Below are 14733 nucleotides of genomic sequence, written 5' to 3' on the forward strand. Positions count from 1 at the left end.
TTCCACTAATCTGTCTTCCAGCTCACTTATTCGTTCTTCTGTCTCATTCTGTTATCGATTCCTTCTAGTGTATTTTTCGTTTCAGTTATTGTTCATCTCTGTTTTTTAAAGTTTCTAGCTCTTTATTAAACATTTCTTGTATCCTTTCAGTATTGTGCCTCCATTCTTTTTCTGAGATCTTGTTATCTTTACTATCGTTACTCGGAATTCTTTTTCAGGGTGATTGCCTGTCTCCACTTCACTTAGTTGTTCTTCTGTGGTTTCATCTTTTTCCTTTGTCTGGAACATATTTCTGTGCCGTCTCATTTTGTCTAACTTTGTCTGTGGTCTCCATTTCTCAGGCTGCAGGATTTTAATACTTGGTACTGGTACCTACCTGCTGGTGGGTGAGGTTGGTCTAAGAGTCTTGTGCAGGCTTCCTGGTGGGAGGGACTGGTGCCTGCCCACTGGTGAGTGGAGCTGGGTCTTGTCCCTCAGGTGGGCAGAGCCATGTCAAAGGGTGTTTATAGGCTGTTGGCTCTGGATGACTTTAGGCAGCCTGTTTGCTGATGAGTGGGGCTGTGTTCCCACCCTATTGGTTGTTTGGCCTGAGGCATCCCAGCACTGGAGCCTGCAAGCTGTTGGGCAGGGCCAGGTCTTGATGGCCAAATGGCAACCTCTGGGAGAGCTCACACCAATGAGTGTTGCCTGGGGCATCCACCACTAGTGTCCCCACAATGGGCCACAGCTGACCCCCACCTCCCCAGGAGATCCTCTAAGATCCACAGGTAGGTCTGGTCCAAGCTGTAATGGAGTTACTGCTTTGTCCTGGGCCCCAGTGCTTGTGAACATTTTGTGTGCTAAGAATGGAGTCCCTCTTTCCCCCAGTCCTGTGGAGCTCCTGTACTCAAGTCTAGCTGGCCATCAAAGCCAAATGCTCTGGGGGCTTCTCCTCCCAATGCCAGACCCCCAGGCTGGGGAGCCTGACGTGGGGCTCAGAACTCTCACTCATGTGGGAGAAACTCCACAGGTATGGGAATTTATTATATCACTAATGTGCCCCTCCTCCTGTCTTGTTGTGGCTTCTTCTTGGTCTTTGGGTGTAGAATATCTTGTTTGGTAGGTTCAAGTCTTTTTTGTCGATGGTTGTTCAGCAGTCAGTTGTGATTTTGGTGTTTTCGTGAGAGGAGGTGAGCTCAAGTCCTACTCTGCCATCTTGTCTCTCTCCTGCCACCTTTTGGCTTGAGTTTCAGAAGGATGATTCTAGTCTCACGCTGATGTGTGTGCTGTTGGTTCTGAAGTTCAGCCAAGGCTTGTCACAGAACAGTCACAAGCCACAGGGTTGTGGTTTAAATGGTCTTATGTATATTGGGGGGGGGACTGAAAAGCTTAGTAGTATAAAGATTTTCGAAAACCATTTTAAAATAAATGACAGTAATCTCTGGAGGGAGAAATGGGAGTTTTCACTGTTTGATTTACAAGATCATAGTAAGACAGGTTTGGGAACAGAACAACAGGCTTGAAAGTTTTTCAGAGACCATGAGACCGTTGAATCAGCTGTTAGCGAAGCTCCTGGCCAAGACTTGACAGCAAACTGGTCCACTGGGTGCTCTGGGCATATCCACGACTCAGGTGAGTCTCCCTGTGATGGTGGGAACTGTGCCAGGGACTAGCCGACTCTCAGGGCAGACCTTGAGATGTGGCTGCTCCAGAAACCACTAGAGCTGGACCATGGTCACATTTAACCTCAGGCTGGAATGTTATACAGAAATGCACTGAATGCCAAGTAGCTAGAGATGATTTTATTGTTACACAGGGAATGCAAAAGATTTATTCTGCCCCCCATGCCAGTCTTCTGTTTGGTGGATGCTGCTTCCATCTCCAGGCACTGCCTCTGTCTTGGGCTCCTGGCCTGTAGCAGCTCTGTGAGGGACCGATGTGTAGGGGTCCTTCTCCCATTTCGTAAGTGAAGCAGAGTGGTCTGAACTTGCCATGGTCACAGCTGGGGTGGGGTGGAATGGGATCCTGATCTTAACAGGTCCTTGTCTGGTTCCTGACTCCCAGGCTGCCTCTGAGTTACACCACCAGCTATACCACCTTGCTAAGGCAGGGCAGGCATTGTGGGTTAGGGCTGGGCTTGGAGGTGGACAGACTCCACAAGGGGGATTTGAAAAGTTGAAGGCATTCACGTGGGAATCTGAAAGCCGATCATGGTAAAGGAGGCTTGGGACCAGGCCCCAGTTTCTTTATGCCCATGGGGACCTGGCTGACCTCATCTTCATGTTTTAAATTTCCTAAGTTCCATTAAGCCTTGGTTATTCCTGTTTCTGTGCAGCAAACTGAGGGTTACATATGATAAGCAGACCAGTAGGGCCCTGGCTCAAATGAACCGAGTTTCTGGGTACATTACTAAGAATTCTTTTAAGATACATGTCTGGAATTCCTTGTACGTCCAGAGAAAACTGCTGTCAGAACACTTCTGTTAAGAAGTGCAGTAGCTCTGGGCAAGCTCAGTAGTGTTTGTAGTTATAAGTCCCCCAACCAGTTCCATCCTAACTAGCTAATCAGCTTCTTCCGTGTGTAAGTTCTGCTGATGGGACGTCTCCTGGAGAATGCTCGGCTGAAAGGAGAGTCTTCTGCCGTGGGGGAGAATACATCCACATCCTCATCTAGAAAAAGGCAGAAAGACTTAGCATACAGGAAGTAACTGAGAACAGAACAAAAGAAAATGGGCTTCAACTGCAGAGGGTTACACGTTAAGATGGACTTAAAACCCAGCATTGCTTGTAGGTTCTCTCATCCCACAGACACACTACCTATACTTTTTCAAGGCCCTCCGCCCTTACTGTCAGCATGGAGCTGACAGCAACAAGTAATTGTGAAAACACAGAATACCTGTGGTACTTCAGTTTGATACTATGCAGTTCTTTTTGTCTCAGATCTGTGGCAGTTTTGCTGTTTTGCATGATTTCTATCATGGTCTTGAGGGAAGAGAGCCACTGAAAAGCCCCACCTCCTGCACCCCGCTGCAGTTCTAGCAGAAGGAGGAAACCTCTCTAACCAGTGCAGCTAACAGGGTGAATCCCGTTCTTTCCAGGTGGGGTCGAGGGGAATCCTAGGGTCTGAAGGCTGATTATAATAGCCAGTCCGTTCTCAGACTGAATGTATGGAAACACAGGGGTATAACCCCCGAGGGGAAATGGCTGGCTCTGCACACACCACCTACCACTCGTGCTGCTTTCCCCTCAGATCCCAGCGACCACAGACGAGCAGGAAGTGATTGTGTGCCAGTTTCTGTCACTGTCTTCAAGAAGCTGAAGTAATTTGGTAGGATGTCGAGGGGTTTTTTGGTTCAAATACACATAAGTTCTAAAGTGGTATTTCTCTGGGAAAGGCACATGACACTGCAGGGATAAAACCATCCCAAACTGTGGCAGTCCCTACGACTCCTGGAAGATGCAAGTGCCTGAAAACCCCAAGCTAGCTTGGGATAGAGCTAACCAAAGGATAGAAGATTGATCCTGGTAACATCTCTAGGACCTTCAACACATTACCTCTGGTGTCTTTACACTGAGAGGAGGGTGCCTTCCCGTGGAACAGCAGTGGAGAGTGGGTCAGCGCCTGCAGACCGCTGGCAGAGAGGCAGCTCCGCACGGCACAGCCGGGAGGCGGGGTGGCACCTGCAGCAACAGCACGGTCAGCACAGCCCGCAGCCCTCACAAGGAAGCCCCAGCCTTCCCAGTAGGCATCTCTGCAGTGCCTCCTGACCAACACACCCGACAGAGCTGCACGGCAGCCAACTCACCTGAAACAAACACCTCGTCGCCTGCAGTGGAGGGGAGCTGTCGCACACCCGTGCCTGGAGACCTGTCTTCACTCTTACCAACTTGGGAGTCTCCTCTCTGCTTGTCACAGACTCTTTTGGTTTGACACTCAGCCTCCTCCTTGGCAGAAAGGAGTCTCTTCCGAGATCCCAACCCAAACTGTCCCCAGGAGAAGGCTTCCTCAGCCTTAGGCTCACTGTCCCTGGGAGGTGACTGGTCTGGCAGCTGACACACCCCCTCGAGCTCAAAATCCCCCAAGATGGGGGTCTTGGTGATGCTGAGTTCAAGGCCTCGCTCCTTCCCCTCCGGCTCCAGCAGCGACACTCCCCCAGGAAGGTCTGTACTGCCCTCGCTCCTCCCAGCAGAGCAGCTGAGGCTGCAGTCCACTGCCCTCTTCCGGCGGGGCCAGTCTTTAATTGTGTCAGGAGTTGTCTTCCCGCTGTGCTTGGGGGATGGTGTCCAAGGAACTCCGATTTCTGTCTGAAATGGAGAGGGGGTACTAGAGGGGCAGCGGGTGGGGGTACAGGACTGGCAGATATAGGTCTGTCCCCTGCTCTTGCCGGGGGTGCCGTGTGAGGGGCGAAGGCAGGGGGGCGACAGGTAGGTGGCTTCGGGTTTGCCTGAGGACTTGCTGGCCCTGGGCACGCTGAGACCAGGGAGGCAGCTCTCCTCTCCCAGAGAGCTCTCCTCCCTTTGCAGGGGCTCGGCTTCTGACAGACAGCTGGGGTCTATCTTTTTAATTCGAAGCTTGGGAAGGCCAGAAGTTTGCATCTCCAGCTCAACCTCATAGGTCTGTGGGCTGGCAGAGGCTCTGGAGGGCCAGGCTGACGCCTGCAGATTCTCTAGTTGGGCAGCAGCCTGGCGCTGCTTCCTGTCTGCGGTGCAGCGCAGGTCGTAGCAGGGTGTCAGGGGAGAGCTGGGCCCAGAGGAAGGAGAAGAGGGAGGAATCCCAGGGTTACACAGAGACGGCTTCTCATAAGTACCCATCCTTGACCCCTCACCTTCTTCCACTGGTGAAACGTTGCTTTTTAAGTTATCACTGCTATGGTGCTCAGCAGCTTCATCCAGGAGAGTGAGATACTCCGAGTCTCTTGCAATAAGCAAAGGAGAGGATGTATGCCAGTGACTCCCAAAGCTAGTCCCAGGGTAACTATGTCTTTCAGGAGGAGATGGAGGAGAGAGGGTCGCTTCCTTCTGGTTCTTTCTAGCATCTGTGATGGCAGCTGGGTTGTCAGTTGTGGCAACTCTGAGAACAGCAGAGCTGTTAGGCTGGCCCTCCTGGAAGTTTCTTTCTGTTTTAGAAGTCTTTTTATGCCTTTTCCCAATTTTAGAAGGGGGTGGAGGCGGTAGGAGGTCAGATCTAGCTATCTGTGAGGCTTTGTAGGGAGTCGAGGGAGCAGGACAGGAGGGAGATGTGGCTACACTGGGTGATTTCTGGGCCTCTTGCCAATCCAGTTCTCCAGAGGGAGGAGATTCTATAGAAAAATTCCCAAATGGAGTCTTCTCGGAAATACCACATGAAGGAGAGGGAACAGGTTTCTTTGGAGAAGCCAGAGCTGTGTTCCCTGGTTTCTCTGGGTTTCTGACAGCATCATTCCATGGCTGCGCCAGCTTCTCTGCCTGAGACGCTCCGGAGCCACGGAGGAGTTGGCGTTTCTGACTTGGAGGTGTGCCTACAAAGGCAGCTCGTCTTTGGACCCCCGAGGCTGCTGCCCTCAGAGGGATTCGAGGAGAGTATTTGATGGGAGTCAGACACTCACTCCTGGTCTGGGCAGTTGACGAAACCAGGGCTGCCGGACAGGAGGTGCTTTCTGGACTGGAATTCACCAAACGTGGCCAAGCAGAATTCTGCAAAAATCTAGGTGGCTGACCACCTTGTCTTTGGGGAGTTCTCGGTATTTTTTCAAGAGGAGAGTGACTTTCTGCCAGGGAGTGTCCTTTCTGAGGAGTGGCTTTTCGTCGAGATGGCGAATGCCAGCCGTGTGAGGAGTCTTTTAAGAACTCCTTAAAAATGACCTGTTTGGCAGGGGTCATTTCTGCAGGGGATTTTTGCAGCCTTTCAGGAGTGCGCAACGGAGTTCGTGGCGTATGAGGGAACTTTCTTGGTGTAGCTTTAGAAAAGACTGGAGATTTCCAGTAACTCTTCTCAGGAGTCTGTAAAGAAAAATGCTTATTTCAGTGCTTGAACATCATAACCCATATTCTCTGAAGAGTGTTTTAATAATGTCTAAGATGATTAAAAAGTCAAATTTGGAAGATTTATAGTCAGCCAAAGGAATGATCTTAAGTTGGATTTCGTATAGTGACACGTTTCCACTTCCAAAACATGACCCAGATTTTACATGTCCACTTTTTCTAGCACCAAGCGCTGTATCCAATCTTAGTTTCTTCTCCTAAGACAAATAGTTTTAATAATTTGCATACTACAGCTAAAACATGCTTTGCCTCTAACTCTATGTCACTCCACTACTCACAGCTATCTTCTTCAATGAGACAACTATTTCTGATCTTTGCCTAAAGTAACCTTTCGGAGCCACATCACCTCCTGTTGATCTGCATTCAACATGTGCTTTTAAGTACCTGCTATGTGCTAGGCAATGTGTGCGGGAGGAGGCCCGGGGGGATGAGGTGGAACATGGAATATATGGATATATAAGGCACAGCCTCAAAGATAACATCTCAGAAAGGAAACTCTCCAGCAAAAAACTTTCCTTCCTTCTTGCAAAAATGCAGTTAAATACTCCAACAGGTAAGGAGGTCCAACACCTATTGTTTAATCTTATCTGATCATCTCAAGGGAGTCCTGGTCTAGTTGGCATTTCATGTGGGATACAGACAGATATATAGTATGGCCAATGCAATGACTGGGGCACGCATGGGACAATATGGGAGCACCAGGAGGGTTGGCTATCTAACCCAGCAAAGGGGAGAAAGAGGGAATAGGAATAGCGAGTCAGGTCTTAAAAGAATGGGTGTCAGCAGGTGAAGACAAAAGGTGGGAAAGTCGGGGAGAGGGAACTTCAGGCATAGAAAACAGTGTAAGCAAAGGCACAAAAGCAAAAAACAGCAGTTGTGTGCATCCTGAGGCTGCTGGGAAGGTGGAGTGTGAAGCAGAGATGGCTGAGCAGGGATCAGATCATGGAGGTCCTTGCCTGTCCAGGGAGGAGAATGAACATGGTTCTATAGATCTGTGGTTTTCAAACCCTTCCCCACAGTTCCCTCCGTATCCTCCTCCATCCTCTAAGCAGTTTTTGGGTTTCCAAACAAAGATTATTATCTTTGAACACAGGGTTCCATTTCAGGAAAACTTAGAAAACCCTGCTTTAACAGATGAAGAGTCTGTAGAGCTTCAAGCAAAGTGATGTGGTCAGAGGAGCGTCCAAGGGGGTCACAAAGGTCCCTCTGACCTCTGGGGACAGGATGAATTTGAGAGAGAAGAGGCTACTGAAGTGTTCCAGGCAGAACTGAACTAGGGCAGGAACTGCAGGGATGGAGAAGAGGGAATGGGTATGAGATAGTTTGTCAGTAAAATGGGCAGGACTAATTGAGTAGCCAGGCCTGAGGAGAGGGGGAAGTCCAGGATGACTCCCAGGTTTCTAACATGGGTGACTGGATCGAGTGGGCAATCTAACAGAAACAGACGAATGCTACTGCACATTTCAGAAGGATATATACGTAGTGTCCAATATAAATGGAAGATGAAGCCAAGTGAGTAGGGCGAGATCTTTCTATCTCCTCCCTGCCACCTTGGCCTCAGCCCAACTGCTACCTAAGTCCCCATACACCCAATAATCATTCATTCAAGTCAACCCCAACCACCTCACATCTGTTATTATCTTCTCTTCCCTACTGGACTCAGTGGTTTTCCTTGTCCATGACTACATGCTCCCCAAACTATACTATCTGAAACATCATCGTAATTTTATACCTGATAAGCTATAGGTATTTCAGAACCCAATGTGTTTCCTGAAGGCCTTTTAATTCGAGCTGAACCCTTCTCAGAGGGACTGATCATCTCAGACACTGCCCCGAAAAGAAGCCTCTTGGGAGACCGAATACTTTGGATTGGAGAATTTTCTCTTTGGTCTGCAAGTCAAAAACAGTTACAATATTTCATTCTTTCTCAACTCCTGCACACCCCACCCGCCTCCCGCACCAAATACCCATAAAACAGCCAGTCCATACGAGAAAGATGATAATTCTTTTAGAGCAAATAGGGGCAGATCCCACCTAATTATGACAGCAGTCCAATAATTGCTGCCTTCTTGAATTTTAACACTGCATATCAAGCCCAGTCCCTGTGTTAGGAGATGTAGGCAACTGAAATAATTTAATTTGCAAAGACAAATATAAAAAGACATCTGATAATCCAAGCTAATAATGATAAAAGAATGAAGGACAAACAGCACCTTCCACCTGGAGATGCCTTTCTGTAGGATCTGAACATATGGTAGAAATTACAGGTAATTTCCTCTTGAATGAATGAATTACCCACAAGGATAATGTGGACAGCCAGCCGTAGGAATCTAAAGGGATGACTCTGAAAACGGTGGCCATGGATTGTTCATCTGGTCATCACTCTGAACCTCAAATATTTATACCTATTCTATTTCTCCAACGTCAAACTTCATTCTTTTCCCAACAACACTCCCCATCAAATCTGCATGGACCTCTGAAGAAAGGTAGGCAAGCATTGTTACCTGACTTGACTTGCTGGAATGAGTGAACTTGTTGTATACTTCGAGACTTTGGTTGAGACACAGAGTAGAAGGAACCAGAATTTTTCCTGCTGAATGCCAACTGCTTGATTCGAGGACTTCGTCTCAAACTTACTTCTACAAGAACTAATCACAGTTAGTTCTGACAAGAAGAAACGCAAGCTTGACATTTCCCCACATATTAAATGGGTAAGATTTATGTAATACCACGTACAAGATGGAAATTTGACAAGCTATTGGCTTTGAGATCTCTGAAGTGAGACAAAGCTAAGAGGGATATGATACATGGCCCCAACAAAGTACCAAAAAAACAACAAAAAAAACCCCCCACAAAAACCAAAACCCAAAAAAACCCTGACCCCCCCACTATAATCTGCAGAAATTTCATAACATGCCACCTTTAAGAATGATGTAGAGTGAAAAAAGGTTTGTATAGTGTGAGTTGTTAAAAAGTTTAAAAATGAGTTTTCATATTTATGTTACACATATTTGTATAGAAACAACACCTGTAAGAGTATTATTAAAGCTAAATGTTAATAGTTTTTTCTTTCTCTTTTTTAAAACATTTATTGGAATACAATTGCTTTACTATGGTGTGTTAGTTTCTGCTGTATAACAAAGTGAATCAGCTATATGTATACATATATCCCCATATCTCCTCCCTCAACAGACTTATTTCTAATTTGTGGGATTACCAAGTGATAATTAAATTCTTGGCTTCTCTGTGTTTTCTAATTTTTCTACAATAAACATAAACTACTTGATTTAAAGAAGTTAGTTTTTGGAAACCCCTCCTCCATCATATATACTTTTTTTGTGTGTGGTACGCGGGCCTCTCACTGTTGTGGCCTCTCCTGTTGTGGAGCACAGGCTCTGGACGCACAGGCTCAGCGGCCATGGCTCACAGGCCTAGCCACTCTGTGGCACGTGGGATCTTCCCAGACCGGGGCACAAACCCGTGTTCCCTGCATCGGCAGGTGGACTCTCAACCACTGCACCACCAGGGAAGCCCCATCATCATGTATACTTCAAAAATAAGGCACAGGGGACTTCCCTGGTAGTCCAGTGGGTAAGACTCCACGCTCCTAATGCAGGGGGACCCAAGTTCAATCCCTGGTCGGGGAACTAGACCCCGCACGCATGCTGCAACTAAGGGTCCGCATGCCACAACTAAAAGATCCTGCATGCTGCAACTAAGACCCGGTGCAGCCAAAATAAACAAACAAATAAATATATATTTTTTAAAAAGCCACAGCACTTTATATTAACGTAGTAGTTTAGCTTTCACTCTGAATCCCATTTCTCTTGTGTAAAAGTATTTCTTCTCCAGAAACTCTCAGTACATTCTATGTAAAAGACCATTCACCAGTAAATATGTACTGATATACGTTGTGGGCCCAGAGCTGTCATAATGTCTGTAAAGTATCTTAGGCTATGCTGAGCGATAATACCAGTATAGAATAGCTTTCACAGAAAGTAGAGGAAACACAAAAACTGAGAACCCTAAAAAAAAACAAAAGTAGGTAATACCATCTTCTCCTTTTTCTGGGGACTCTTCAACAACGTCAATTTCAGGACCAGGGTCAGAGGACCTTGAGGAACAGCAAGTACAAGGATTATTCAACACCACTCATAAATGACGCATGTCAAAGAGCTACAGGTTCACACCTCACAAGGTAACAAAGACCACAAGTGGTCTTTGGCAAGCACTCTCACACATTACTGTCAAGAATGAAATGGTAAGAATATTTTTTTTTGGAAAGCAGTTTGACAACATAAAGTTAAAAATATGTATACCTTCTGACCCACAAATTTCACTTCTTACAATTTACCCTGTAGATAAACATGCACAAGTGTGTAAAATCCACACACAAATAATGTCCAGATGGAGCCTTGACAAGAAGGAGTAGATAGATGCACTTCTCCCCATTCTCCCTGTTATGTACAGCTAAGAACCCTGGATATTACATATAAAGGAAGCGTAAGACTCTCAAAGGTGGAGAGAAGAGGCTTGGGACTTTAGGACCTGAGGAGAGACAGGGCAGTGAGCCCCCGGAGCTCCTAGATTGGGCGCTCGACAACCTGACAACCCCGATACACCAAGAGGTGCAGATGAAAACTGCCCTAAGGATAGCTAGCTCTCCTTAGCCAAAGAACCAGGAAAGAGGCAGCCAAGCAAGACAGAAACTTTCAGACCAGAACTGCCCTACTCCAAGTGCCATGGCAAGCTGTGGTCCCACCACAGGCCAAGTTGGGATCCCAGACTTCCAGCCTTGCCTGGCAGTGAGACTCCCTCCTTCCCCAGGTCAACACATGAATAGATTTTTAAATCATGCAGTATGCATTCAAATGGAATACTACTCAGCAATAAAATGGAACTATTGATATATGCAACATGGATAAATCTCAATAATTATGCCAAGTGAAAGAGGCGAGACACAAAGAGTGCATTCTGTATGGATCTCCAGCCCCCATAAAATCTACAGAATGCTCTTTGGTTATAAGCAACACAGTTGAGACTAGAGTCACAAAGGTCATGAGAAGGTAAACATGGCCCATAAGATTAGGAGGGCTGTGCAGGTGTATGAAGAAGATAGACAAGGATGTCATTTACCTGCCCTTGATCTGTCTATGAAGCAGCCTTCTGGAGATTTGCTTATGTACTGGAGTCTCGGCCACACTCTTGGTTAGCAGCTTGCGATAACCTAAAATGTAAAAAGGATAAATTTCACATAATCTTATCAAGAAGGAAGAGCAAGGCAAAGGGAACAGTTTGAACTTAAATATGGTCTAATGTTTAGCCAGAGTGGCTCTTAATGGTCTTTTGGACCAAGGTCTAACCATAAGACTCAATTTAACATGATATAACAATTCATCAGCACTATTAGAGTTTAATAATAAATAAGCCAATGTAAAATATTATAAAATTTTAAGATAATATTCCTGAAAAAGTGAAAAGTTCTCATTTATTTGGGCTAACACACCTGTGCACCTACTTGGTGGTTCTTGTATTTATGATTAAATGAAATAAAGCATGTGAAAATGCTGATGTGTCATGCAATAAGATATTTAATATAACGATAAATCTAACTTATGCTCTGGCATAAGTTTTCTCAATAGAGTAGGTATGCAAGCTACTCATGGGAGGACTGGTTTTAAGGGAGATAAAAATGACTAGAAAGAGGAGTGATGCCAGCAGGAATGTGGAGTAAGGACCTCTTAAAAAAACTCTCCTCCATTAAAGGAACGAGAACACTGGCAAAAATTCAAAATCAATTTTTCCAGAACTCTGGGAATTAACCAGTTTGGAACAATCCAGGGAGTATTTATTCAACAAAAGCAGCTGAATCTCATTAAGAATAGCAAGCTTTGTGGAACTTTAACTTGCCCCAATCCCAACCTCCTCTCCCTAGGCCCGTGGTAGCCTGGAGAACCAAAAGCCCATAATTACAGTGAAAACCAACAGCCCAGGAGCCTCTGGATGGAACAGAATGGGATCCAAGCTCCTCCAAAGCCCCATTCCCAGATAACTATTTGGTCTGTCTGGCGGTTCCCTGGAAAATCCCACTCACAAGGCCTGTCTTTATTTGACCTGACTCAGAACTCATCCAATGCAAACAACTTTTTCCCAGGGAGCATTTACTGAAAACAATCAGCAGCAACTGTAAACATCACAGCTGCCTGAGGTGGTGATAACACTTGGGGCAAACCACAAGCTGACCAGAAGTTTAGATGGGAAAACTGGGGAGTGAGATGTCCCTAAGGGACTCTGCTGACTTCTGACACACTCCTGGGACCCTAAAAGTACATGTGTGGTAGGGCTGTGTGCATGCCCAGGATGGACCCAAGAAGGCCCTTAGCTGTCACCTCTGGCTGACCTTGAGGCTCTGGAAAACAGAAAGAGTTGTAAAATGTCTGGCTGAGTATTGAAGACATGAGCCAATGCACACATAGGGCCCCTCAGCAAAGGCTGGGAAACTTACTGGTTCTGCGCATGTAAGAAAATCTCTGTCCAACCCTTAGCTGACCACTAAGCTAACCAAGCAGAGACTTCAGTGGCTACACATGACAGAATACAGACTTAAAAGACTTAGTTCAGGAAAGTAAACAAACAAAAGCAGTAATGGTAACAACAAACCCTGCCCTGGAGCAGTGGCAATCTGATCGTCAGAGTTGACTCATTATTTAAAATGTCCAGTTGTCAACAAAAAATATGAGACAAGAAACAAGAAAGAATGGCCCACACACAGTGGGAAAAAAAAAATCATTCAACAGAAAGCATCCCTGAGGAAGTCCAGACATTGAATTTATTAGCCCAAGACCTTAAATTAGCTATCTGAAGTATGTCCAAAGGAAAAAAAAATCATATCTAAAGAACTAAAGGAATGTATGAATGAGCCTGATGACTTGCCAAACAGAGAATGTCAATAGAGATATCATTAAAAAACAGAACCAGGGCTTCCCTGGTGGTGCAGTGGTTGGGAGTCTGCCTGCCAATGCAGGGGACACGGGTTCGAGCCCTGGTCTGGGAGGATCCCACATGCCGCAGAGCAACTAGGCCCGTAAGCCACAAACTACTGAGCCTGCGCGTCTGGAGCCTGTGCTCTGCAACAAGAGAGGCCGTGATAGTGAGAGGCCCGCGCACCACGATGAAGAGTGGCCCCTGCTTGCCACAACTAGAGAAAGCCCTCGCACAGAAACTAAGACCCAACACAGCAAAAATAAATTAATTAATTAATAATAATAAAAAAAGTGTGTGTGCATTTAGGAATAAAAGAGCAAATCTGTGTAAATGCTTACAGCAGCTCCTGGCCCATACAAAGTAGCCAACAAGGTCCTTTCCATTTAAAAAAACAAACAAACAAAAAAAACAGAACCATATAGAAATTCTGAAGTTGAAAAGTACACTATCTAAAATGAAAAACTCATTAGAGGGGCCCAGCAGTTGATATGAGGTGGCAGAAGAAAGAATCAACAAAATTGAAAACAAGTAATTGAGATTATCCAGTCTGAGGGACAAAAAGAAAAAAGAAGAAAAATGAACGGTCTCAGACACCCGTACGACACAATCAAGCATAATAACATAGACACAGTGGGAGTCCTGGAGGAAGAGGAGACAAAGAGGCAGAAAAAATATTTGAAGAAATACTGGCTGAAAACTTCCAATGTTTGATGACAGACATTACGTAGCCAAGAAGCTCAACAAACCTAAGTGTGATAAAGTCAAAGAGATCCACACCAGACACATCATAATCAAACTGTTAGAAGCCAAAGGGGAAGAGAGAATCTTGAAAGAATCAAGAAAGCAGTGATCCATCATGTACCAGGAACCCTCAATAAGATTAACAGCTGATTTCTCATCAGAAACATAGGATAACAAAAAGGCACTGTGATGAAAGGCAAAATGCTGAAAGAAAAAGACTCAAGGATTCTATATCCTCTAAAACTGTTACTCAAACATGAAGGAGAAATCAGCACATCCTCTCCACCTCCAAAGAAACACCCAAAAAACAACACTGAGAGAATCTGACACTAGCAGACCAGCCCTAAAAGTAATGTCAGTTCTACAGGGAGTCTTTCAGGATGAAAGGAAAGGGCACTATACAGTAACATGAATCCACATGAAGAATTAAAGAGCACTGTAAAGGCAACTATACAAGTAAATGCAAAGGACAGAATAAAAGTATCTTTGGGGCTTCCCTGGTGGTGCCGTGGTTGAGAGTCTGCCTGCCGATGCAGGGAACACGGGTTCGTGCCCCGGTCCGGGAAGATCCCACATGCCACGGAGCAGCTGGGCCCGTGAGCCATGGCCGCTGAGCCTGCGCGTCCGTAGCCTGTGCTTCACAACGGGAGAGGCCACAACAGTGAGAGGCCCTCGTACAGCAAAAAAAAAAAAAAAAAAGTATTTTTGTTTGTAATCCTTTTCTCCTTTGAGGTAAAAGATAAAGCAATGATTACAAATGTACTGATGGGCATACAATGCATAAACATGTAATCTGTATGACAATACAGCCCAAAGAAGGGGATAGAAAACAGAGTTATACAGGAGCAAAGTTTTTGTATACTCCTGAAATTAAGTTGGTATTAACCTCAACTAGATAAATTAAGATACTTAATTGTAACCCCTAGAAAAAGTGACATCACATGAAACAGGGAAGTAGGAAGCTCTAGGGTTTGGTCCCTCCCCCAAAACAACTAGTAAACTAGGGAAA

General features: G+C 45.7%; 1 protein-coding gene across 1 annotated transcript in view; it reads right to left on the reverse strand.

The window, feature by feature from the left end:
* Positions 1-179: 179 nt before the first annotated feature.
* The window catches only part of TICRR (TOPBP1 interacting checkpoint and replication regulator), a 53005-nt gene continuing 38451 nt past the window's right edge, over positions 180-14733 (reverse strand). Inside the window, exons 16-22 of the mRNA XM_029239567.1 lie at positions 11136-11226; positions 10052-10113; positions 8504-8635; positions 7732-7889; positions 3785-5957; positions 3534-3659; positions 180-2648 (exon numbers count right to left, since the gene is read on the reverse strand). Coding sequence (XP_029095400.1) covers positions 2536-2648; positions 3534-3659; positions 3785-5957; positions 7732-7889; positions 8504-8635; positions 10052-10113; positions 11136-11226 — 2855 coding nt within the window. The 3' untranslated portion in view covers positions 180-2535. The remainder of the gene's footprint in view (positions 2649-3533; positions 3660-3784; positions 5958-7731; positions 7890-8503; positions 8636-10051; positions 10114-11135; positions 11227-14733) is intronic.

This window comes from Monodon monoceros, unplaced genomic scaffold (assembly GCF_005190385.1).
Source record: "Monodon monoceros isolate NGI ecotype Baffin Bay Population unplaced genomic scaffold, NGI_Narwhal_1 Super_Scaffold_21, whole genome shotgun sequence".
NCBI classification, from domain to species: domain Eukaryota; kingdom Metazoa; phylum Chordata; class Mammalia; order Artiodactyla; family Monodontidae; genus Monodon; species Monodon monoceros.